General features: G+C 61.7%; 2 protein-coding genes across 2 annotated transcripts; one reads left to right on the top strand and one right to left on the bottom strand.

Annotated features, from left to right (window-relative positions):
- Positions 1–204: 204 nt before the first annotated feature.
- On the top strand, positions 205–1,763 carry MTERF4 (mitochondrial transcription termination factor 4). Its single transcript, XM_065748400.1, has 3 exons — positions 205–715; positions 798–982; positions 1,061–1,763. The coding sequence occupies exons 1-3, from the start codon at positions 205–207 to the stop codon at positions 1,430–1,432; spliced, it is 1,068 nt and encodes a 355-aa protein (XP_065604472.1). The 3' UTR covers positions 1,433–1,763.
- Positions 1,764–2,273: 510 nt separating this feature from the next.
- Positions 2,274–20,064, bottom strand: SNED1 (sushi, nidogen and EGF like domains 1). Its single transcript, XM_065748507.1, is given in 34 exon segments — positions 2,274–2,925; positions 3,062–3,099; positions 3,303–3,386; positions 3,819–3,906; positions 4,230–4,346; positions 4,443–4,529; positions 4,923–5,005; positions 5,217–5,361; positions 5,524–5,796; positions 5,905–6,017; positions 6,095–6,278; positions 7,397–7,693; positions 8,406–8,519; positions 8,622–8,735; positions 9,146–9,259; positions 9,613–9,726; positions 9,829–10,002; positions 10,070–10,183; positions 10,315–10,431; positions 10,504–10,620; positions 10,713–10,829; positions 10,944–11,057; positions 11,502–11,606; positions 11,844–11,969; positions 12,078–12,194; positions 12,272–12,385; positions 12,532–12,645; positions 13,940–14,053; positions 14,147–14,272; positions 15,220–15,382; positions 16,189–16,329; positions 16,785–17,072; positions 19,637–20,011; positions 20,014–20,064. Coding segments are annotated over 33 exon segments (4,551 nt in total). The 3' UTR covers positions 2,274–2,925; position 3,062.
- Positions 20,065–21,516: the final 1,452 nt, after the last annotated feature.

The raw sequence follows: 21,516 nt of genomic DNA, 5'->3' as shown, positions 1-21,516 counted from the left end.
TTACTCTTTCTGAAAAGATGAATGAATAAACAGGTGTGTGGTTTTGTTGGTTAGCTGCCCTCTGGGTCTCGTTTGGAGGTTGTGCACAAAAACAGACGCACAGTTCTGTGATGCATCTTTTTCCTGCTCCCCCCTCCGCTCCCACAAAAAGAGCCCTCTCTTCCTGCATAAAGGACTGTTTCCCCGGGTGTATTTTATGTTGAGATGCCAGCAGCCGCAACGCTGGGACGCGGCAGCGAGGTGAAGACAGCCGCACCTCGTCCCAGCCGAGCCCGGCACAACCGCACCGAGGGCGCGGGCGGACGCTCCCACGGCGGGCGGGGCCGCAGGGTGCGTGCGGCTGCGCGGTGCGGGGCTCGTCCCCTCGCCATGGCGGGGTGGCTGCCGCTGCTGCGCGGTTGGCGGACGGCGGTGCCCCGCGCCGTCCTCCCCGGGCCGGGCCCGGCTTGCCGGCACCGCTGCGGCCCGGAGGAGGACGAGGCGGCCGCGCTGCTGGCCATGGGCTTCAGCCAGGCGCAGGCCCGGCGGCTCCGCTTGCTGCAGCCCGGGCTCGAGCCGCGGCGGAGGGAGGAGGCGGCGGCGGAGCTGCTGCTGCTGGGGCTGAGCGCCGAGGCCGCGCTGGGGCTGCTGGAGCGGAGCCCGAGGCTGCTGAGCGTGGCGGCCGCGCGGCTGAAGGAGCGCGCCGGGTTCCTGCGGCGCCTGGGGCTGGAAGGAGGTAGGGCCGGGGCCGGACGGGCTGGGAGGAGGTAGGGCCCCGTTCACCCCGGGCCCCGTTCACCCCGTTGGGCCGCACGCAGCGCGGCTGCAGAGCGCGGCGTGCCGCTGCCCCGAGCTGTTCACGCTGCCCCGGCGGAGGATGGAGGCGGCGGTGCGGATGCTGAGGGAGCGGTGCCTGTTCACGACCGAGCAGCTGGCCGAGCTGCTGCGGAGCTGCCCCGAGCTGCTGCTGGAGGAGCCGGACCGCGTGCAGCAGCACTTCCAGGTGCGGGGCTTTGTGCCGGGGCTGCGGGCGCGGCCGCTGAGCTCCGTGTAACCCCCAACCCCCCCCCCCCCCGTGCAGTACGCGTACTTCAGGATGGGCGTCCGGCAGAAGGAGATGGTGAAAGCCCGGCTGTTCCGCACGTCCTTCGCAGAGCTGAGGAACCGCCACATCTTCCTGGAGCGCCGGGGGCTGTACCGCACCCCGCACAAGGGCCAGATCCAGAGCACCAACCCCGCGCTGCGGGACGTCCTGCGGCTGCCCGAGGGAGACTTCGTGGCCACCATGGCCCGCGCCTCTCCCGAGGAGTACGAGGTCTTCAAGCAGCTGCTGGCCCGAGAGGAGGAGGAGGAGGAGATGGAGGATGAGGAGGAGGAGGAAGAAGAAGAGGAGGACAGCGATGTACCGTATGCAGACAGAGATAGGGACTTGCACAGCACCAGCACCTCGTGAGCTGCCCCGTGGCTGCACCCACCTCAGTGACCAGCTGCTCCACAGAATATACCATTTCTATAAAGTGTTTTTATTTATTTAGAAAAAAAAACCAAAAAACAACCAAAACAAAGCAAAAAAATAAAAAACCCAACCCAAAACCCAATCCCAAATAACTAATTTATTTTAAAGACTAGGTTAAAATCTTTTGGCTGTGTTACATGCTGTGCTGGAGCCTGCTGTCTTCTCAGCGCTGCAGGGAGGGCTCAGGCAGGGCAGCCCCAGCCCAGGGGGGAGCAGGGGGGGCCAAGCCCTGCTCTGGGGCACAGCATGGGCTGCTCTGGCTTTGCCCTGGCCCTGCTGGCACCCACAGGGGCTGGCACCCACCCCAGGGACAGGAGGAATCCCATTCCAGAGCACAGATCCACAGAGCTGGTGCAAGCAGCCTTAGAGAAAAATGAGGGCTCTATCTGCAAACCTTATCCCCCCCCCAGGGCAGAAGAGGCATCCCCAGTGCTGCAGGGGAGCCTGGCCCCAGCCCTGCTCTCATCCAGCACTCAGGAGGATGAGGTGCTGCAGGGCTGCCCCACCTCCTGGCTGCAGCACCAAGGCCTGGGGAAATAACTCTATGCCATAGCTACGATATATCTCTGGTACGTATTAATTTATAATATACACTGTGTACGTTAATACACAAATCTATGTTTAACTAGCATCGTCGTACAAACTCACAAGAACTAGGAATGTTTCTAAGCTAATTTTGTTTCTTCCTTGCCCCAAGCAGCAGGGTGACACAGGGTGCTGGGGGCAGTGCTGGGGGGTGGCACCCTGTGCTGTGCCACAGTGAGCGTGGCACTGTGCCCCTGCTGCCAAACTGACTCTGCAGAGCACTTCCTCGTAACTTGGAGGTGCTCTGTCGCTTTCTGAGCTGGAAAGTCGGTTAAAACCACAGATTGTTTACAAAGCAAAGATAAAAATAAGTGGAGGCAGTGGAAGCTGCCTGAACTCCCCCTCTCCAGTACAGGGCTGTGCCTCCACTGCCTGCTTCCACCTTGATTTCTAACTCTTAGGGAATGGATGTAGAGAAGACCTCCTCCCCGCAGGGTTCAGGTGATGGCTAAGGCTTTTGGGTCCGCGTTCAATTGTTTTATTTGGGGGTTATAGGTAACTTCTTATAACCTTGGATTACGAAAACAGATTGGTGCAGCTGCCAGTGGCAGGGAGCTGGGCTCGGCCTGGTGGTGCCACGGCAGAAGCCCAGGGCTGGGGGGGGGGGAAGGGACCCCCGTGGCAAGGCAAGGCAGGGCAGAGGCACTGCTGGTCCGGCAGAGGGAAGGCAGCGCTGCTCGGGTGCCAGTCTGGCTGCGTGTCCCTAACGGGATGGAGGAGAGGGAGTGGCTGAGGCCAGGCAGGAAGGTGGCCCTGCTGCGTTCAACCCAGTGAGCAGATCTGATCTTCCTGGTGTTTCAGAAGCCTTTAGACGTGGAAGGATGAAGCTCCTACTGCTTTGAACCCTGCGGAGGAGCAGGAGGAGAATGAGCTGGAGTGCAGAGACCCCGCCCCACCCCGAAGCCCAGCAGCTTGTGCCAGCCTTGGCCTGGGACCTGCCCCCCTCCAGAGCTTCTGCCTGTTCCCAGAGCAGACACTTACACTATGGCTTCTTCAGTGTGTGACTGTCACTTCGTTTTCTGGAATGGAAGGAAGGAAAAGACCATCAGTCCTACAGCACCTTGCCCACGGCTCCCACAAGGCACCAGCATTGCAGCCTTGAGGTACAGTAGCTGCAGTGAGCGTGCATGCATCCCGTGTGCTGCTCTGCACCCCTCCCTGTCCACCCTGGTCCCAGCACCCCACTGCACACGTTCTAGTCCCTGGTTTCTGCTGGCTGTACCTGTTGCTTGTCTTCTTGGAACTGGTGCTCTCACAGCTCTCCTTGTAGCATACATCCTGGTGTACCTTGTATACTCTCCTGTACCTACACACACAGAGAGAAGGGAGCTGTATAGATTAACAAGGACGACGCTGTGTTTTTAACTGCTGGAGGGAGGTCTCCCCTGTTTTACTGGTATGAACGTGGCTGAGCCTTGCATGCCTGGGCAAGCAGCTGGGCTGCTACACCTGTGCCACAAGGAGGCTGGGGGCACTGCAGAGGCCCCCACGCCCCAACACGGGTGCTGGCCCTCTACCAGGGACAGAGGTGGCCCTGGGCTGGGCTGGTGGGCAGGGGTCACGCTGTGTCACACCCTGCCCTGATCTGGAGGCTTTGCCACCAGTGTCAGGCACCCAGAAAGGCCATGGCACGGGACAGCCCTGTGCTCACTCTCCCTTCCCCAGAGCCGTGCTGCAGTGGCAGCTTTGGGTCTCAGCCCCAGGGGAAGGGGGAGCACAACCCGCGGGCAGTACTCACAGGTAGTGGCAGGTGCCTCCTTCCCACACAGGGAATGACTTGGTTTCCGAGTACAGCCGTGTGCACGAGTGTGGCACCTTCTTGCAGGCTGCTTGGGGAACAGGAGAGGGGAGCTATCAGCAAGCTCACCTCTGGCCCTGCCTGCCTGTGCCCCGGAGGCCATCAAGGCCCCCCTGGGTCCCCAGCTGTGGTCCTAGGGGGCTGGGCTCTGTCACTTGGAGCCGACCCACCAGGAGAAAGCTCCAGCCTAGTGGTACTGCAGGGCACAGCAGGATCCTGGCTGCTGGAGGCTCAGCCAGTACCTGGGTGCTGGGTATGGATGGGGCTGTTCAGTGGCTTGTGCCCTGCGGGACCCCACTGCTGGGACAGCTGTCAGCCTTGTCATGCACCCTGCAGCAGCACAGCACTCACCCAGCTCACAGTGCCTGCCCTTGAAGCCCGGGCTGCAGTCGCAATGGTAGGATTTGCTCTCACTCACACAGGTGCCTCCATTCTTACAGGGGTTTGTGGAGCAGTTCTGCCTGGTGCCTGCAAAACGTTCACTGCCGTCAGGCTCCCGGGCCCTGGTAAAGCTGTGAACATCCCTAGGGCCAGCTCCCCCAGCCATGCCCAGCCCAGACTCACTTTTGCTCCATGCCTCACGCAGCTGCAGTGCCAGACTGCTCCGGCTGGGTTCCTCAGTGTTCTCCAGCCTCACGGGAGCCTCTGGCTCTGGGCAACGAGAGGGTCAGTGTGACTTCCAGCCTGAGCCAGACCCAAAGGCAGCCCCTCTGCAGCAGCAGCAGGTGAGGGCCCCACCCTAGCTTAAGGGCCTGGCCACGCCTGGGGCAGCAGCTTTACTGGGGAATCACTTGCTCAGGCAGGAGGCAGTGTTTGCTGCTAGCAGTGTAGGCCAGCCCATGCCACATCCCTCATCTCCTCCCATCACCCGAAGGCCATCTCTGGCCTTTCCAACTTGCCACAGGCCACTCCTCCCCTTATGTGGGCAGATGTTTGCATGGCCAGGTGGCTCTGCCCTCCCCTGGCCCGCCTCATTGTCCCCCTATCCCAGAGGAGATGGCACACGGAGACAGAAGGGGGCCAGAAAGGCAGCAAAGCACTTACGTGTCCTCACGGTGATGGATTTGCTTGGCAAAGTGCCGAACCTGGCACTGATCCTCCTTCTGCCGTCCACCAGCTCAGTGAACCTGGGGGAGCACGACCATGAGGGTGTGGGGCAGGGCAGGCTCCCCAAGGCCAGAGGCAGCCTGAGTGAAGCACTTGCAGGTGGCACAGGGCACAGTGCAAGTGCTGCAGGCAACTGACAAAGCGAGGCTGGGGCAGGCAAGGGACACAGCTAGGAGCTAGGCTTGGCCAGAGCTGGGGGAAGGGGCTATGCTCAGCCCTGCTAGCACCTACCTGGGTGCTGGTGAGGGCTCCTCAGCCGTGTCGTGGTCTGCGAGCAAGCGGAGCTCGGGCAGGAAGGCCGGGGGCAGCCTGTTGCGCAGGACACGGGGATGGCCAGCCTGGCTCCAGCGCCTCTCCAGAGCCCCATCCTTCTGCACTGCAGACCCCAAAGAGTTAGGCTTAGAGAGAGGCAGGCAGTGAGTCAGTGCAGTGACGGTCCCCGCCGCCGCTCCTCTCCTTTCCCCAGCAACGGATCACCGAGCTGCAGTTCTGCACCTCCCCCCCTACCCCGCTGCTTTGGGGGCACATGGGCACTCACGGGTGGTGACGTAGAGGTGGATGGGCTCGCTGTGCAGCTGCCCCTGCTCCGTGTTCTGCACGGCCGTGACGGACAGGCGGTAGCGCTGCGCGGGCAGCAGGTCCCGCACGGTGTAGGACGCGAGCTTCCCGTTGGGCACGTAGCGGCTCTTGACGCTCTGCGCGGTGGTGACGTTGATGATGTACCCCTCCACAGTGCCAGGCTGCTCCCACGTCATGGACACCGACGTGGAGGTGACACGGGAGGCTGTGAGGTTGCGAGGGGGGAGAGGCCCTGGAAAAGGAGGGATGGAGGAGAAAAAGGTCAGTGCCAGAGTCCTACCTCAAGCCTCCGAGGAGCTCGCCTCCCGGCAGAGGCCCTGCACCACGCAGCCCCACTCACTCGTCCACACGTGGAAGGGGGCTGTGGCCAGACTCTCCGAGGGGTGATCTTCTGTCCCCACGCCACTCAGCGTCGTGACGTGGACGATGTACCGCTCTCCTGGCTGCAGGTCCCTGCAGAAGTGGGCAGGGGACATGAGCACGGCGGCTCACGAGCGCGCCCGGTCCCGCCGCCCGCCTGCCACGCTCACAGGAAGGTGTACTTGGCCACGCTGCTGTTCAGCTCCACCGTGCGGTCTTCCAGGTCCCCAGGCTGGCGGATGGAGACGCGCACCCTGCTGACGGTGGAGTGTTTGAGCCGGTGGAGAGCCCACTGCACCGTGATGGTGCTGGCCGTCACGTTCGTGATCTCAAAGCCTTCCACCGGACGCGGTCCTGGCCGGAGCGAGCAGAGAAGCGGGGAAGGCCGCGGTCAGCAGCTGGCCACGGCAGGGATGCATCCCTTCCCACATCCCCTGTCGCCCACACCCCAGAGCCTGCCATCTGGACCAGCCTTCCTGAGTCACCATGAGCTCATCCCCAGCTCCAGGGCAGCTCAGCACCGCTGTCCCGTCCTGTGTTGGGCAGCCAGGGGCACATGGCCTGGTCCCCGTGTCGGCTGCTCCTCGGCAAGCACGGAGCCCATGGGTCCTGCTCGTAGTCATCCCCAGGCCTGATGCTACCTGCCCAGCCTCCACCCAGCCACGCACACGCAGCACGGATGAGGCCTAGACCCAAGGCTAACCCAGCAGCCTCAGGGTCCCTGCTGCTTGCTCCTAGCTCAAGACCACCTCTGGCCTGGTGCCACACATGGGCAGTGCTGGGCTCAGCTTAGCCTGCCAGCAAGGGCATCCAGCCCCTGGGCCTCTTCTCTCACTACAGGGCAGCTTCTCCAGGTCCCATCTTCAACCTGCCTTCAATTTATACTCCAGCCATCCACAGGCCAGGGATTATGCATTACGGAGGATGCGGCAGCATCTGCCTGTCCTACAGCAACAGTCCATGCCCAGTGAAGCTATCATTCTGCCCCACTGCTCCCACCCACAGAGCAGAGGCCTCTCCACTGCCCTGAGAAGCAACACAGTGGCCATTTTCTGCTGGGTACTCCATCCTCATCACCCAGCCTGCACTGAGGCTTTGCCAGGCTGACTGCAGCCAGGCCCAAACCCCAGCAGCAAGACCAGCAAGATGCTGAGGGCTCAGCCAACCCCTACCATCCCTGGGGTGCATGGCTTTATAGACCCTGCTCTCACTGGCCACAGAAAAGAGGAGAAAAAAATAAAATCTACTCCGAGCACATTCACTTCAGAGCCTGCACATCGCCTTTTTCAGCCACACCGTGGCCAGCAGGTTCAGGCTGGAGCACATCTCCAGGACATGACAAGCCAGAGGCAGCAGGAAACCTCCGGGTGCTCCCGACAGCTCCCTGGGGAGGGCTCCGTGCTGGGAGCAGTGCCCCGGGCACCGGGGGGGGCCTGTACTCACGACCTAATTCCCTTGAGGACGCTACTCACTAGTGCGCGTGGTGAGCATGACAGGCCTGCTGATATCATTCTTGTTGTTCACGTTGCGTTTGACTGAAAAGACAGAAATATTGTAGGCTCTGCCGGAGGCTAGTGCCCGCAATTGGTGGGCAGAACGACTTCGGTCCACAAAATCTGTCCTGCGGTAAGAGCCGTCGAAGGATACGTACGTCACGGCGTAGCCGTCTATGAGTTGCCTGGCGGCTGCGTCCTCAGGCGGGTGCCAAGAAATCAACACACCAGTGTCCTCCACCCTTTCCACCTTTAATGAGGTTGGTGGCAGCAATTCTTCAGGGTGTGGGCAAAAGCAAAGGGGAGAGGTAATGCCATGAATCTTTAGAGAACAGACCCCAGCAACGAAATGCAGATGGAGGACAGGGTCCTCTCTCTCTCTCTCTCTCGCGTTGCAGCTCGCAGAAGCCCTATGGCTGCCGCCGGCCAGTCGTGCCAGGTGCCGTGCGTGTGCTGGAGGAGCCAGGGCTGCTCGGCCACCCCAAGGGGCAGAGCTAGGAACACAGTATTTGCCTCCGGCTACCGCATCACGTGGGAACGCAGTGAACAACCTTCCTCCAGATTAACGCCCCATGGGGGATCGCTTAAACCAGATTAGGGGCCTCGAGGATGCTCCAGCTGTGAAGCCGGAGGCTTTAATCCACGTTCTTTGCCTCCTTTCCCAAGGGCATCCAAGGCAAACGCAACCCCTGCTGCGCTGCTGGAGCCTGGAGGAACTTGTCCCCAGCATCCCCACGTGCCTCGCTCTTGTCCTGTTGCCATCACCTCTAGCAGCCACCCAGCACCTGGTACGATCAAGCCCTGCTGGCACCTGCCCTCAGCATCCACAGAGCCGGGGCTTCCCTGGCAGAGGTGAGATCCAAGCCCCACCAGGGGGAGGAGAGCTGTGGGTCCCCGATGGCTGAGCCCCTCGATGGTGGGCGACAGGGCGGGCACGCTGCTGTCTAGCCCCTCGCCACGTCCTGGTGCTGCTGCTCAGGGCCTTTACCTTTTTCGCAGCTCTTGCCTGTGTAGCTCACTTTGCAGGTGCAGCTGTGGGTGCCGTTGCTGGGCAGGCAGTAGCCTCGGCTCCCACACGGGCTGGAGAAGCATGGGTCGCTGGCTGCAGAATGGGAGCGAGACACGGCGGTGTTAATGGCATTTGATGCCCCAGCAGCAGCAGCGGCCCTGCAGGGCTGCAGTACTGCCCTCCTGCACGCCTCACCTGTCTCACAGTGGTAACCAAAGAAACCTTCTGGGCACACACACAGGTAGGAGCCTCCATCACCTTCACACTCCCCTCCGTTCTGACAAGGGTCTGACTCACAGGCGTCCACTTCTGCAGGCGAGAGCAAGCTGACAGTGAAGCACCCGCAGCTGGGAGCGAGCTGGGACCCTGACGTGCTGGCAGCCAGCCCCGTGGCATGACCACAGCAGCAATGCAAAGGTGTAACCTACTGCTGCCAGCCAGAGCCCACTTTTAGGATCCCCAGCTCAGTGCCCTGCCACAGCACTGCCTTGCCATGCAGAGGGGCAGCTGACAGGCACCCTGCTCCGCCCGAGCTGTTCCCTCCCCACTGGAGAAGCATCAGTTCTGCTGCTGATGCACACAAGATGCAGTGCTACGGACAGCAGTGGCCTCTCCAGGGCAAGGTCAAGTCTGTATACTCTCAACAGTGGCCAAAACCAAGTACCAACCCTGCAACAGACACCCATCACATCCCTGGGCCCAAGTGGCAGGGTCCCTACCTTCTTCACACTGGGTTCCCACGAAGCCCTCGGGACAGGAGCAGGCAAAGGAGCCCAGGAGGTCCCGGCAGGTGCCACCATTCTTACACGGCTCTGATTGGCACTCATCAACTTCTGCAGGGAGGAGATGTGCTCAGAGCAGAGCCACAGCTGGCAAGCAGGATAAAAAGTCCGAAGAGGTCGCATTTCTCCTTCCCATGTCATTCACTGCCCTAAGCTCCCCTGGGCAAGGACAGCCCCACGTGGGGATGGACAGCAGGGCAACAGGGATGGGGAAAACTGGTGGTGTGGAGATGTGCTGAGACACCACGAGTCACACATAAGGTGTTCACGGTACGTCCCTTCCTTCAATCCCCTCCTGAAGGCATTGCATCTGACTCCAGCTGTACTGACAGCCACCCATTGGGACAGCCCCCCATGGGGACTCCCTCCTCTGCTCCCCACGTGAGCTCTGTGCATTCTCTTACCCAACTCACAGTGCAGGCCCGCGTATCCTGGCTCGCACACGCACAGGAACTCGGCGACGCGGTCTTTGCAGCGGCCGCCGTTCAGGCAGGGCTGAGACAGGCACTCATCAATCTCTGCAAGAGTTTGGAGGTAAGGTGGAAGCGGTGAGTGCCAGGGTCCCGTGGGCACAGCCCCAAGCCAGGCCCACGGCTCAGCCGCCCCCTGGCGCTGCCTACCGTCACATTCAGGGGGGTCGCTCCAGACGCCCTGCGAGCGGCAGACGCGGGGGCTGTTGTGCTGGCTGAGGATGTAGCCCAGCTCACAGTGGTATCTGGCCAGCGAGCCCACCGTGGTGGAGTTGAAGGAGGCCTGGGCGTGCTTCACAGCACTGGGCATGCCACAGTCGATCTCTGCAGGGAGATGGGAAGCGAGTGAGCGTGGCTCGGGCAGCCGGGGCCGGGCTGTGACGGCGCTCACCTGTCCCGCAGCGCTTCCCGGTGTAGCCCATGGGACACGTGCACACAAAGTCCCCGCCGAGGTCCTCGCAGGTCGCACCATTCTCACAGGGGCTCAGGAAGCAGGGAGACGGCACTGGGAAGAGCAGAAGGTAGAGGTGTGGAAGCAGCAGGGCGCACAGCAGCCGCCTCTTGCCCTCTAGCTGTGTCCTTGAAGTGGTTTGGATGGCAGGGAAGGATGTGACACCCAGCAGCGCCCGCACGTACCGATCTCGCAGTGCCGTCCAGCATAGCCCGGGGCGCAGTCGCACTTGTACTTGCCAATGTAGTGGAAGCAGGTGCCCCCATTCTGGCAGGGCCCCGAGGCACAGGGGTCCGGTTTACCTGGGGGCAGCAGAAGCTGAGTCTGGAGCAGGGCACACACCGCACACCTCCCCCTGCCACGCGGGGCCGTACCTATCTCGCAGTGTCGGCCGGTGAAGCGGTAGGGGCAGGCACAGTGGTACTCTCCGTCGCCCTCCTTGCAGGTGCCCCCGTTGCGGCACGGTGCCGTGCTGCAGAGCCGTGGCCGGGCTGTGGGATGGGAACAGGAGATGCCCACCAGCTCTCGAGCAAGGCCCGTGCACGCCCCAGGGGCCAGGCCCTCCTCCTGCTGCGGCACGCACCTCTCTCACAGTGCTTGCCCAGGAAGCCTGAGGGACACTCGCAGGTGTAGGAGTCGTCCTGAGTCTCGCAGGAGCCCCCGTTCAGGCAGGGCTCGGAGTCACAGGGGGATGGCACCGCTGCAAAGCCCAATTAAAACCTCAGCGCTGCCCTCTCTCCTGCTGCAGATCCTGCAGCCTCACGTTTCGTGTCCCTCCCCGAGTCATGCCCACGTTCCAGCCAAGGACACTCACTGTGGTTGGTGCCGTAGTCGGTGTGGCACACACACAGGTAGCTCCCGCCATACTCCATGCAGTAGCCGCCGTCCGGACACTGCGTGTTCATGTTGCACGGTGTGGTGGTCACTTCTGCAAACACACAGCTCTGTCAGCTGCATGACCTGCAGCACCTTCCAGCCACAAACAGAGCCGAGCTGTACAGGGCTTAATGAGATGGGAGGGAACACGGCCCCCCATGCTCCTCTCTGAAGGCTGTGAGGATGGCAAATGTAATTTGGGATGCAGGAACATTTGGAGTTACAGCATGCCCAGCTAGGGCTTCCATCTCCAGGCCAGATATCCAGGGCCCAGGAAAGGCCTGCCACAAAGCACAGCAAGAGCAGCATCTCCTCACCGTGAGGAGCACGTCTCCAGGCCTCGGCTTGTGTAGGTGGCTCAGATTAAACACTAGGGTGCTGTGCTAGGTTTGGATGCAGGCTAGATCCTTCATGTCAGAGCCAGACTGGTGTTAAGTGTCCAGAAGAGGGAGCAAACACAAAAAATTCGAGCAGCGTACAAGAAGTCTTCACCTACCAAATTCACAGAGCAGGCCAAAATACCCCGGCAGGCACTGGCAGATGGTGACATTCCCCTCCAGGCAGCTGCCCCCATTGCGACACTCACAGCCCTCAGTCAGCTCTGCAAGAGACAGAGGCAGTTCCCCTTGTATTATGATGCCAGGACAGCCTCACCGGGGGAGCTCAGGACCCACAGCCACAACCCCCAGGGCACAGCTCCTTGGGAGACAGGGACTGCAGCTCAGTTCTAGAGCCCTGAACAAACCCTGCATGGGCAGCTTCTCCCTGGGATCACACAAGTGCTCCTGTAGGGCTTCCCCAGCAAGGTGGCATCCCAATGGAGACACTGTGTACTCACTGTCATGGCAGTCCTGCCCAGCATAGCCCTCCGGGCAGTCACAGGCATAGCCCTGCTCCAGCTCCAGGCAGCTGCCCCCGTTCTGGCAGGGGTTGGAGAGGCAGGCACTGGGCACACGGGGGCCACCTGCAGGGACAGGGATGCTGCTGGAGAAGTCCTGGGGGAGGGGGGACACCGTAGGTGCCCTTTCTGCACAGCCCAGTGGCACTGTGACATCCCCACACCACCGCTCACCATACTGGCAGTTGTTGCCATAATAGCCCGGGGAGCACGTGCAGATGTAGCGTCCCGGGCGGATGTAGTTACACGTCTGCCGGTTCCTGCAGCTCCGGTCCTCGCAGGAAGAGGGGTCTGGAGGGGAGGACGCGATGAGCCCAAGATGGGGGGCAGCGGGAACTGCCGCTGGCTGCCCCGGGCACACCAGGCACCTGTCTCACAGCGCTGTCCCACGAAGGGCTCCAGGCACACACATGTGTAGTTATCAACCAGGTCAACACAGTGCCCTCCGTTCAGGCAGGGGCTGGACTCACACTCGTTCACATCTGTAAAAAAGGGCAGGGAGGGCTGGTTGGACTCACAGCCTCACAGGGGGACCGAGGTGGGGATGAAGGGGTAGGAATGCAGCTTGCCAAAGCGGGACACAACCCCATCGCTGCCAGGCGGGCTCCAGCTGCAGGTCAGTGCCCACCTGTCTCACAATCTCCTCCTGCATACCCCGGCTGGCACGCACACACCGCTGTCCCGTTTGCCACCTGGCACGTCCCGCCGTTCTGGCACACCTTGCTCTCACACGGCGACTCTTCTGCAGCAGGACAGCAAAGAGAAGGGGCTGGATCAACCCACACGCAGGGCCAGCACACCGTGTCCTCTGCCGCTGCCAAGGCAGCAACTGGGCAAGGACAGCTCAGCCAGCTTCCATCCAGCTCTGCTTTCTGGGTGCGGGATCCCTCCCCCAGAAGGAAACTCCCCGCTCTCCCTCCTCCCTGCCTGTGCTGGGGCTCGCATGGAGCCCGACGCCAGCACAGGGCGAGCCGGCACCGCCAGCAGCGGCTGCCCCGCCGCTCTGCTCCGTGGAAACCTGGCTCGTGTGCAGGGCCCCTTGGCCATCAGCCCTCGCTGCTGTCCCCACGCCCAGAGGAGAGGTGTTGTGAGCAGATGCCTTTCCCCCCCCCCCCCCCCCCGGCGGATGTTGCTGCCTGCATTAGCAGTGACTCATCCGGAGGCGAGCCGGAGCTCAGGGAGCATAGGAGCGCTCCCAGGTGCTCCCATGGGCTCCGGACCCGAGTGCCACATGTAAAAGCCCCGCATGGAGCTGGGCCCCCCCGGATCTCTGCTCAGGCACCGAGCAACAGCACTTCCCAGCACAGGGAGAGCAGCGGGCGCGTTCCCCGCAGCCATGCCGGGACAAGCACTCCTGGGAGCAGGCTGCCAGCGGAGGAAGCGCTCGCTGCCAGAGCAAAGTTTCCTTTGCTTTCAGCAAGTTGCGATCCAAGACCGCAGCGCTCAGCGCCCAGCACGGCTCCCGCTGGAGCTGCTGCACAAAGCCCGGAGCCGCCGTGCCTCCACAGACCCTTCCCCAGCACCGCTCGCAGTCCAACAGTGGTTTCCCACTGAACACAGCGGGGGAGCTGCAGAGAGCAGCTGGCTGTCATCGGCTCTCCTACGCGCTCAAAAAACCACGGCTACCGTCCCAGCCTGCCCGCACGAACTCTGCTCGTCCCGCAGGCACAGTGCAGGGGCATGTGGGGTGTCTGAGTACCCCACGACTCCATTGTCTCCCCATCCCTGCCTGGGGATATCGGTGGATCCCTGAGCACCAGAACCAGGAGGGCTGCCCGAAGCTGGGGCAGCAGGATGACACACAGCAGCTTTGACACCTGCACGCTGGCTCTGCTGAGCCCGGTGGCACAGCCCCCAGTGACCCCAGACACCCCCCTACTCACGCAGGGCAGAGCAACACTCACACAGTGCTCTGCTCCAGCTGCCAACACAACATCCCAGAACAGAGCTGGGATGCCCAGCAGGCACGATGGGTGCCCATCACCCTACAAGCAGCAGAGCCCACTCCAACAGCCACATCTCAGCATGACACTCACCGATCTCACAGCTGGTGCCTCTGAAGCCTGGTGGGCACTGGCAGCTGAAGCTGTTGATGTTGTTGACGCAGGTGGCTCCATTCTGGCACGGGTGGGACAGACACTCATCCACATCTGAAAGAGCACGGAGAGAGCAGGGGCTCAGAGCTGAGCAGGGCAGGCCAGGAGGCAGCAGCAACGCTGTGCAGGCACGGGGAGGCTGCTCACCAACATGGCACCTCTTCCCTGTGAAGCCCGCCAGGCAGGAGCAGGTGTAGGAGGGGTTCCCTGTGATGCAGTCCTCGATGCACTTCCCCCCATTCAGGCAGGGCCGCAGTGTCAGGCACACGGAGGCTGCAGAGACACGCATGCCCTCTGCTCACAGTCCGCCCCGGCTGGGCTGACACGCTGCACTGCATCCATCCAGCCCCGCTGTCTGTGCACTGGGCTGGATATGGTCACCCAGCTCTGCAGGGAGCTTGGGGAGCCTGCACTTGGGGGCTGCGCACCCCACAGATGGGTTCGCTGCTCTCGGGCAGGGTGAAGGTTTTATTCTTGCTGCAGGAGCAGGGAGGCAGGGCCAGAGCCCTACCAGGCAGGGACAACCACCGCGTGTTATCCAGCCCTTGCCTATGGCCCGGGGCAGAGGGGAAGAGGGATAGAAGAACCTGTCCAAAGCAAACCCACAGGTCATACGAAACACGCGTACGTTAGCGGGTAAGAAAACACAGCCAGGGTGGGGCGGGGACAAGGAACAGGAGGCCAGTGGTTCTGTGGAGGATGAGCTGGGATGGCTGGGCACAGCCCCTGTGTACTGCTGGCCTCCTTGGGCAGCGGCTGCCTTGAGGCCCCACAGGACAGATGAGCTGCCCTAAGGGTGACAGCCCAGCCCCACAGTGGTGCCGGGGCCACGGAGCCCCTCACATTCCCCCTCACCTCCTCCCCAGCACCCCACAGCCTGTATTGGTCTCCAGAGCTTTCCTCCCCGATGACTTTTTCCATCCCAGCATGAGCGGGCAGATCCCAACCAGCCTGGGGATCCCCAGGTACAGACCCCAGGAGCCAGGCTTCCCGCAGCCACGCAGGGGGCTGGTGGCTCCAAGGACAGTGTCCCCATTGCTGCCCCCACCCCGAGCCCTCCCCGAGCCCCTCCAGCTGTCTGCTCCACCCGTGGGTCACTGCTCTCTGCCCTCAGGGAGGGGGGGGAAGTGAGGGTGGGGGTCGAGGCAGGGAAAGATAGGGCTGAAGAACAGTTTGGGGTCAGGTTGGGAGTTAAATAAACCTAACTGCTGTCCTCTTACTTGTATTGCTGCAGCCCCCCACTTGCACCTGGGCATCATCGATTCTGAACACCCAGCGCCCGGGGATACCCACATTTGTCGTCATCTCCACGTCAGCGATGTCGTCAGTGCGGGATCCGGGGATGTTGAAGTAGCGTTTTCCATCACCGGCGTTAAAACCTGCCTGGGAGGACACGGGCAGAAAGTAAAGAGCCATCAACACCACAAAAAAGCACCCGAAGGGCCTCGGCACGAGGGGGTGCTCTGCTGGGCCGCATCCCTACGGTGATGGATCGCTCCCTGGGACGAATGCTATTCCCTGAGCCCAGGAGCACAGCCTCACGGCACCCACAGCCTGGAGGCACTGGGTGAGAGGGACATTTCTTGCCCTGCAGCTCCACTCCTCCTTGCAGCCCTCCTGGAGGGCTGCTCGCTGGCCGAGGTGCGCGGCCATTGCTCTGTTTACATCCATAAAAGCCACGCTCCTGAATTCAGGGATTCAAAACGTGTCTCTTTCCTCTACACCTGCGATTTCCTGCAGGCAGGGAGCCAAGGACAGATCAACTGGTGGTAAATTCACACATCCGAATGGGGACTGGGTTGCATTTCCCCCCCCCCCCACCCCCTTAAACACAACAACGCACACAAGGATGAAATAAAAATACAAGCGAAAGCTGTGCTGGCTGCGGCAGCTGACGGGCCACTCTTAAACTCTGAGGTTAGGAAGGAAAAGGAACTAAGAGGCAGCAGCCAAGGTAAAGAACCGTGGTTTCGTTATAACAAAGTCCCCTATATGGTCTCAGCTTCGGGAATGAGAGCGCACACGGATATTTAAGAACTTTAAAAAAGCAGAGGGAGGGAGGGAGCCACCACCAGAAATCCACAGGCCGTGCCGTGCTGCCAGAAGCAGCTCTAGGGAACGCAGAGAGCGGTGCTGAGCGCGGTGGGCTCGGCTGCTACCCGGGGGTGACGGCCGTGTCTGCTGCTTACCTGTGCTGCGATGCCGCCAAGCCCAGCAAAGTCCCCCCCACTGCTGGCGTGCATACCCGTGGTCCAGGTGATGGACTCATAGTTGAAGATGGTGAAGGAGAGCTTGCCGTCCGTGATGAGGACGATCTGGAAAGTGTTTACCTGCGGGATGGGGGAGAGAATGCGGTGAGGGAAGGCAGAGAGAGTGCTCATGGAGCAAGAAAGGACAGACAGGAAGCAATGCTGCAGGCAGCGCGCAGCAGAGCTGTGCTTCCTTCAGCACTGACTCCTCTCCCAGGAAAGACGGCCACAAGCTCCTGGCAGCAACCTTATCCTGACACAGAAGCTTGCCTTTGGATCCCTGGAGCTTAGGAGAACACTGCAGGGTGGAGGTCAGGCTCACAGTGAAGAGAAACAAAGCCTTAGAGCCAAGCTCTCCACCAGCCCTGGGCTCAGGGTTCCAGGCACAAACCTCAGCACAGCCAACAGCAAACTCATTGAAGACACCAAAGCTCCTCTTCATTCAGCCTTACTTCAGGAACCCCTCTTAAAAATCCCACCCCTAAGCTAACTGCTCCCTCCCTCATTCGAGATGCCAAGCTCTGCCCACTGCTCACCGGAGAAAACGAGCTTCCCCCGAAGAAAGTGACACGGTACCAGGTAGCGATGAACACCCACTGTGCAGAGAAGTCGGGGAACTCGGGGAAGTACTGTGCAATGTCTTTGGTTGCCCTCTCCAGGATGGCCCTGTCCTGGCTCTCCCGATAATACACGTCCCCCGCACGCCGGTTGTCCACGTCCGCCCAGAAAGCCGCCACCACGCGCCGGTCCTTGGAGATCGGGAAGGCCACCGGTGTGAACTGGGAGACCTCCTTCAGGAAGGAGATGATCCCGTTGTTGTTGACCTGCAGATGAGGGAGGAAAGCAGGGAAGGATGGTGCCGGCCCTGAGGTGCGGCGATGGGGCCATCCCCGGTGCCCTCTCAGCCCCAGCTGCACTGAATTCCTATTTTCAAGACACTTTTTGCTTCGCCTGCTCCCCCCGCAGCCTCCTTCCACAAATATTTGAGCGTTTCCCCTTCCTGCCCTTTGAAGCACGGGCGGCCCGGCCGGGAAAGTGGCCTCACCCCCCGACCTCCAGCGAACAAACCCGGTCCTGTTCTCCAGCCGGAGCCCAGCCAGGCCCAGCAGGAATGCCTGGAAGAGTGCATGCCTGGGCTGGGGGCACCCAAAGCAACGCTCCGGGCTGGCTAACGAGCAGCGCCCAGCACAGCCAGCCCACCCAGGCCTAGCAGACATAAGCAGGCAGCATGGGGTGCCCACACTCATGGGCTCCCAGCGCTTACTGACTCTGTTAATTAGAGGCCGGGGAGGTGCAGCCACGCTCAGCACACAGCAGAGCTCGCAGCTGAGGAGCAAGGGGAAACCAGGACTGTGGAAACACGCAGCCCAAATGCTACTGGGGAAGCAGGCCTGTGGAGCTGGGGGGGAGCGGGCATGCAGGTGTGACAATTCCAGGGGGGAAACGTACAGTGATGGTGGCCCCAAGGGTCGCTCACAGCCCCCAGGAGCCCCTTGCTCTGGCTGCAGCCATTTGTCAGGGTCCTGAGAGAGCCAACAGCACAGGGCAGGCCCCGCTGCGGCTGAGGGGAACGCCATTCCCTTTCAGAAAACCTCCGTAACCTCACAGTGTCCGCAGAGAAACATTCTTCCCCTTATTAAAGCAAGATGGGAGAGAGCTGGTGCCAAGAAAGGGTTTTTTTGTTTGTTTTATGGAGGAAGGGGCAGGCCCAGAGGGACCCCCAGGGTCAAGCCCTGCACTTCAGGCCTTGTGCTTTGGCAGCTGCTTGTGTGGCTCCCTGGGGACACAAGGTGACAGCCACCTCCCTTCAAGGCAAAAAAGCCAACCAAAGCCGCTTGACCCCAGGACCAGCACACCTCTCACAGCTGCCATAGGGCCAGCGTTTAAATCCCATCAAAATTCCTGTGCCAAAGACACACGAGGTCAAAGCAGCAAGCTCCAAGCAACGCATGCCCCCAGCCAGGACAACAGGTCGGATCATCCCGGCAGGAACAGGAGTAAATCTTGGTGTGCCCCATCAATCTGCTCAGAATTGTCACTCAAATTGGACCAAGTTGGAAAAATGGGACAATACCAATGAGGCACCAAAAGCAGAGAGAGCATGACTGCGATGCTTACTAGACACCAGAAGTTCCACACCTGCCCATTTTCCTTGCTCCTCCAACCCAGCAGAGCTGGGTTTCTCCAGCCCCACTGCCCACAGGACACCTTGCATGCCAGCTGCTCCAAACTGGGCTGTCCCCAGCAGGATCCAAAGCTGTCAGGCTGCCCAGGGCACAGACACACTGCGGGCTGGGCGCCCAAGGAGGAAGTGCAGGACAGGTCACAGCAAGCCCCTGTGCCGTGCCCATCCCTTCCTGCATGTTGGGCAACACCCAGCCAAGCCCAGCAGCCTGCACAACCCTCCTTCTCACTGTGCTGGGTCCTCTGCAATCCGTGCAGAATCCCAAAATCCCAGCTCCCTCGGAGGCCATTGGAGCACCTCTCAGTGCTTCGATGACACTTTGAGAGGAAGCATCGCCCGTCAAGGGTGCATCCCCACCACACTGCTGGGTCAACCCAACACGAGCACAGCGACTGCTCCTTCCCAAGGCCTTGGCTTCAAGCCACAGTCAAAGCGTGACCATGGCCGGGCTATCTGCATGCATCTCCTTGTGGGACCAGCGTGATCACAGTGCCTTTGGTGTCAGCTGAAACAAAAGCTTCCTGGAGGCCGGCCAGCGTGGAGAGAGGGATGGGGACACAGACATGCTTCCCCCGCTGGGTGCTGCCCAGCGATGCTCTGCTCCAACAGGAGCCCAACCTGGAGCAAAACCACACGCTCCCAAGTGCTGATGGCCACACGGCCGCACACCAGCATCCCCGGGTGGGAACGGCGTGAGAAGCAGAAGGCCGTACAACCCTCGGAGGGAACGCAGTTTTAACAACGCTCAGCAGATGCCAGTGCGTCCTGTCAGCCCCTTTAATGGCTCGCACATGGAGAGCAGCAGGCACGTCCCACATCTGCCGCGAGGTCCCACATCATCTGCCGCTCAGCTCACCGCCCCGGACCTCTCAACATCTGCTCCAGCAGCACTGCCCATCCCCACCAGCACCGCCCGGCCCAGCAGCCGCCTGCGCCCGGTCCCCATTCCCCTAAAGGCCGAGCTTCGGGGTGAGGACCCCGCCGTTTGCTCTCAGCATCGCTCCGATGCTTCAATCGGGGTCACGCAGCCACCACCCCACCAACAGAGGAGCGACGCGAGCGGAGAGCTCACCAAAAAGAAAAGCAAACAGGCAAAAGCAGAGGCTCGGAGGGAAAGAAAAGCAGCCGGCAGCCCCGGACCACGGCACGGCCCCGCCTGCCCCGCTCCCCCCCTCGGCGGGCCCCCCGCGGCCCGGCACTCACGTAGAGCCCGGTGTGCCCCGCTCCGAAGAAGGGGAAGCGCACGGACAGCGGCCGCAGCTCGGAGCCGCCGTCGTCCTGCTTCTGCGTGGCGGCGTCGCCCTGCGCCGGTCCGAACGGGTAGAAGTCCGCGAGCGGCACCACGCTGCCCGCCCGCAGCCACTCGCCCAGCAGCACCGCCACCGCCACCCAGCACGCCGGGCCCCGCATGGCCGCGCCCGTAGCCCTCCGGCCCGCGTCCCCCTCACGCCGGCACCGGCCGCCTCGACATGGCGGCGGCGTGCGGGGAGGAGCGGAGCGGGACGCCGCCGGAGCTGTGCCCGCCGCTCGGTGCTCCGCCGCCGGCCGCTCCGCTCGGCTCGGCTCGGCTCGGCTCGGCTCTGCCCGCGGAGGGACTCGTTCGCCGCGCCCCGCGGGGGGCGCATTTGCATAGCCCGGGCGCTGTTGACCAATGGGAGCGCGGTTCGCCTCGTGGGCGGGACTATGCGAAATGAAGGGGGCGTGTCCTCGGTGGGGGGGGGTCCCCGCGCTGTCCCGGTTGGCGGCATCTGCTCCCCCGATCGGGGCCCGAGAGAGCGCGGGGCAGAGGGGGGGGGGTGGCGTAGCGAGAGGGGGGGGGAGGGAAAAAACGGCGTTATTTGCTTTTTTCCTTTTTTTTTTTTTTTTTCAGGTGCTAAAAATATTATCAGGAAATTCTTTTCAGGAATGCAGTGTTTTAAGTTATGCTTCTCGGCTCAAGGGCCCCTTTGTCTCCTCGAAAAGAAAAATGATGATAATTAACAACAACAACAAACAAAAAAAGACGACCCTTCGACCCCCCCTTTATCCCCCCCAAACACAAAAGCAACGCGGTTATCGAGAGGTCCTGAACTGCTCCCACTGGGAAACGCTGCTAGGATTGGGGCTGTCCCGCCGAGGTGACACCAGCGTGGGATGCAGTGGGCAGCAGGTGGCCCTGGGGACACGGGAGACAGCAGTTCTGGGGGGGGGGTTGGGACATGGGGGTCCCAGACGCTGCAGTGGGGCCGTGCTGCGCTCCGAGCTCCGGCCAAGGAACGAATTATGTAAGGGCTGAAGCGCCCTGAAGCAACGATTAACAGAGGGGCTCTGCCACAGCACAGGCACTGCGTGGGTGCCACCACTGCAACAGTGCGACTGCAGCAAGAGGGGGTCCCCAAACTGCAGGAGCCAGGGCTGCAGGCGATGATGGGCACTGCTGGGGGCTGCCCCCTCCAACAGTCATCGGCTCAGAGCAAACTGAGGGGTGCCCCCGGCACAGTGCCCCCACCCAGGAGAGTGCCTGTGGCCACTGGCCCCAAAGGCAGCCCCCATGCAGGCGCTGAGCCCACAGAACTCGAGGAGAGCAGCAGGGCAGCCCTGTCCCTTTAAAAATCTCCTGGAAGACAACGTTAAAAGGAAAAGAGAGGGAAAAAAAAAAAAAAAAGGCGAAATCCAAAATAAATAAACGGCCACATCCGGATTTCCCCCCTGAGACACTAATAAAGGGTTTATGAGTTTGATACGAATTACCCTCCCTGGCCACTAGCAGCTGATCTTCTGGAAGGCATTAAGGCTGCTCTCCTTTCCCCAGCCCACAGGACACGGCGATGCGGGGGCACCCTGCAGCCCCCAGCCCCACCGCTGCCCCACCCCCCCAAGTTGGCCCTACTCCTGCCTGCACCTGGGTCACATCCTACCCTCGAGGTTGCTCTGTGTCCCCGCTCCCCATGCAGGCTTCTGGGGACCCCGAAGCACCCCGCACCCCGATGATGTGGTCCCCTTCAGCCAGAGCACCCCATGTGCCCACTGGAGCATCCCTGCACAGAGCATCCCGTGAGGAGTGGGGTTCCCATCCTGGAGTATGAATGGGCTCTGGGATGTGG

This window comes from Cyrtonyx montezumae, unplaced genomic scaffold (assembly GCF_038088225.1).
Source record: "Cyrtonyx montezumae isolate F1298 unplaced genomic scaffold, pur_monq_1.0 scaffold_5, whole genome shotgun sequence".
NCBI lineage: Eukaryota > Metazoa > Chordata > Aves > Galliformes > Odontophoridae > Cyrtonyx > Cyrtonyx montezumae.
This window is presented reverse-complemented; position numbering and strand designations above follow the sequence as displayed.

Coding starts and splice junctions, on each gene's coding strand:
- MTERF4 (XM_065748400.1), top strand. CDS start 205: ATGCCAGCAGCCGCAACGCTGGGACGCGGCAGCGAGGTGAAGACAGCC. Junction 716..797: donor GCGCCTGGGGCTGGAAGGAG/GTAGGGCCGGGG, acceptor GGCCGCACGCAG/CGCGGCTGCAGAGCGCGGCG. Junction 983..1,060: donor GCGTGCAGCAGCACTTCCAG/GTGCGGGGCTTT, acceptor CCCCCCGTGCAG/TACGCGTACTTCAGGATGGG.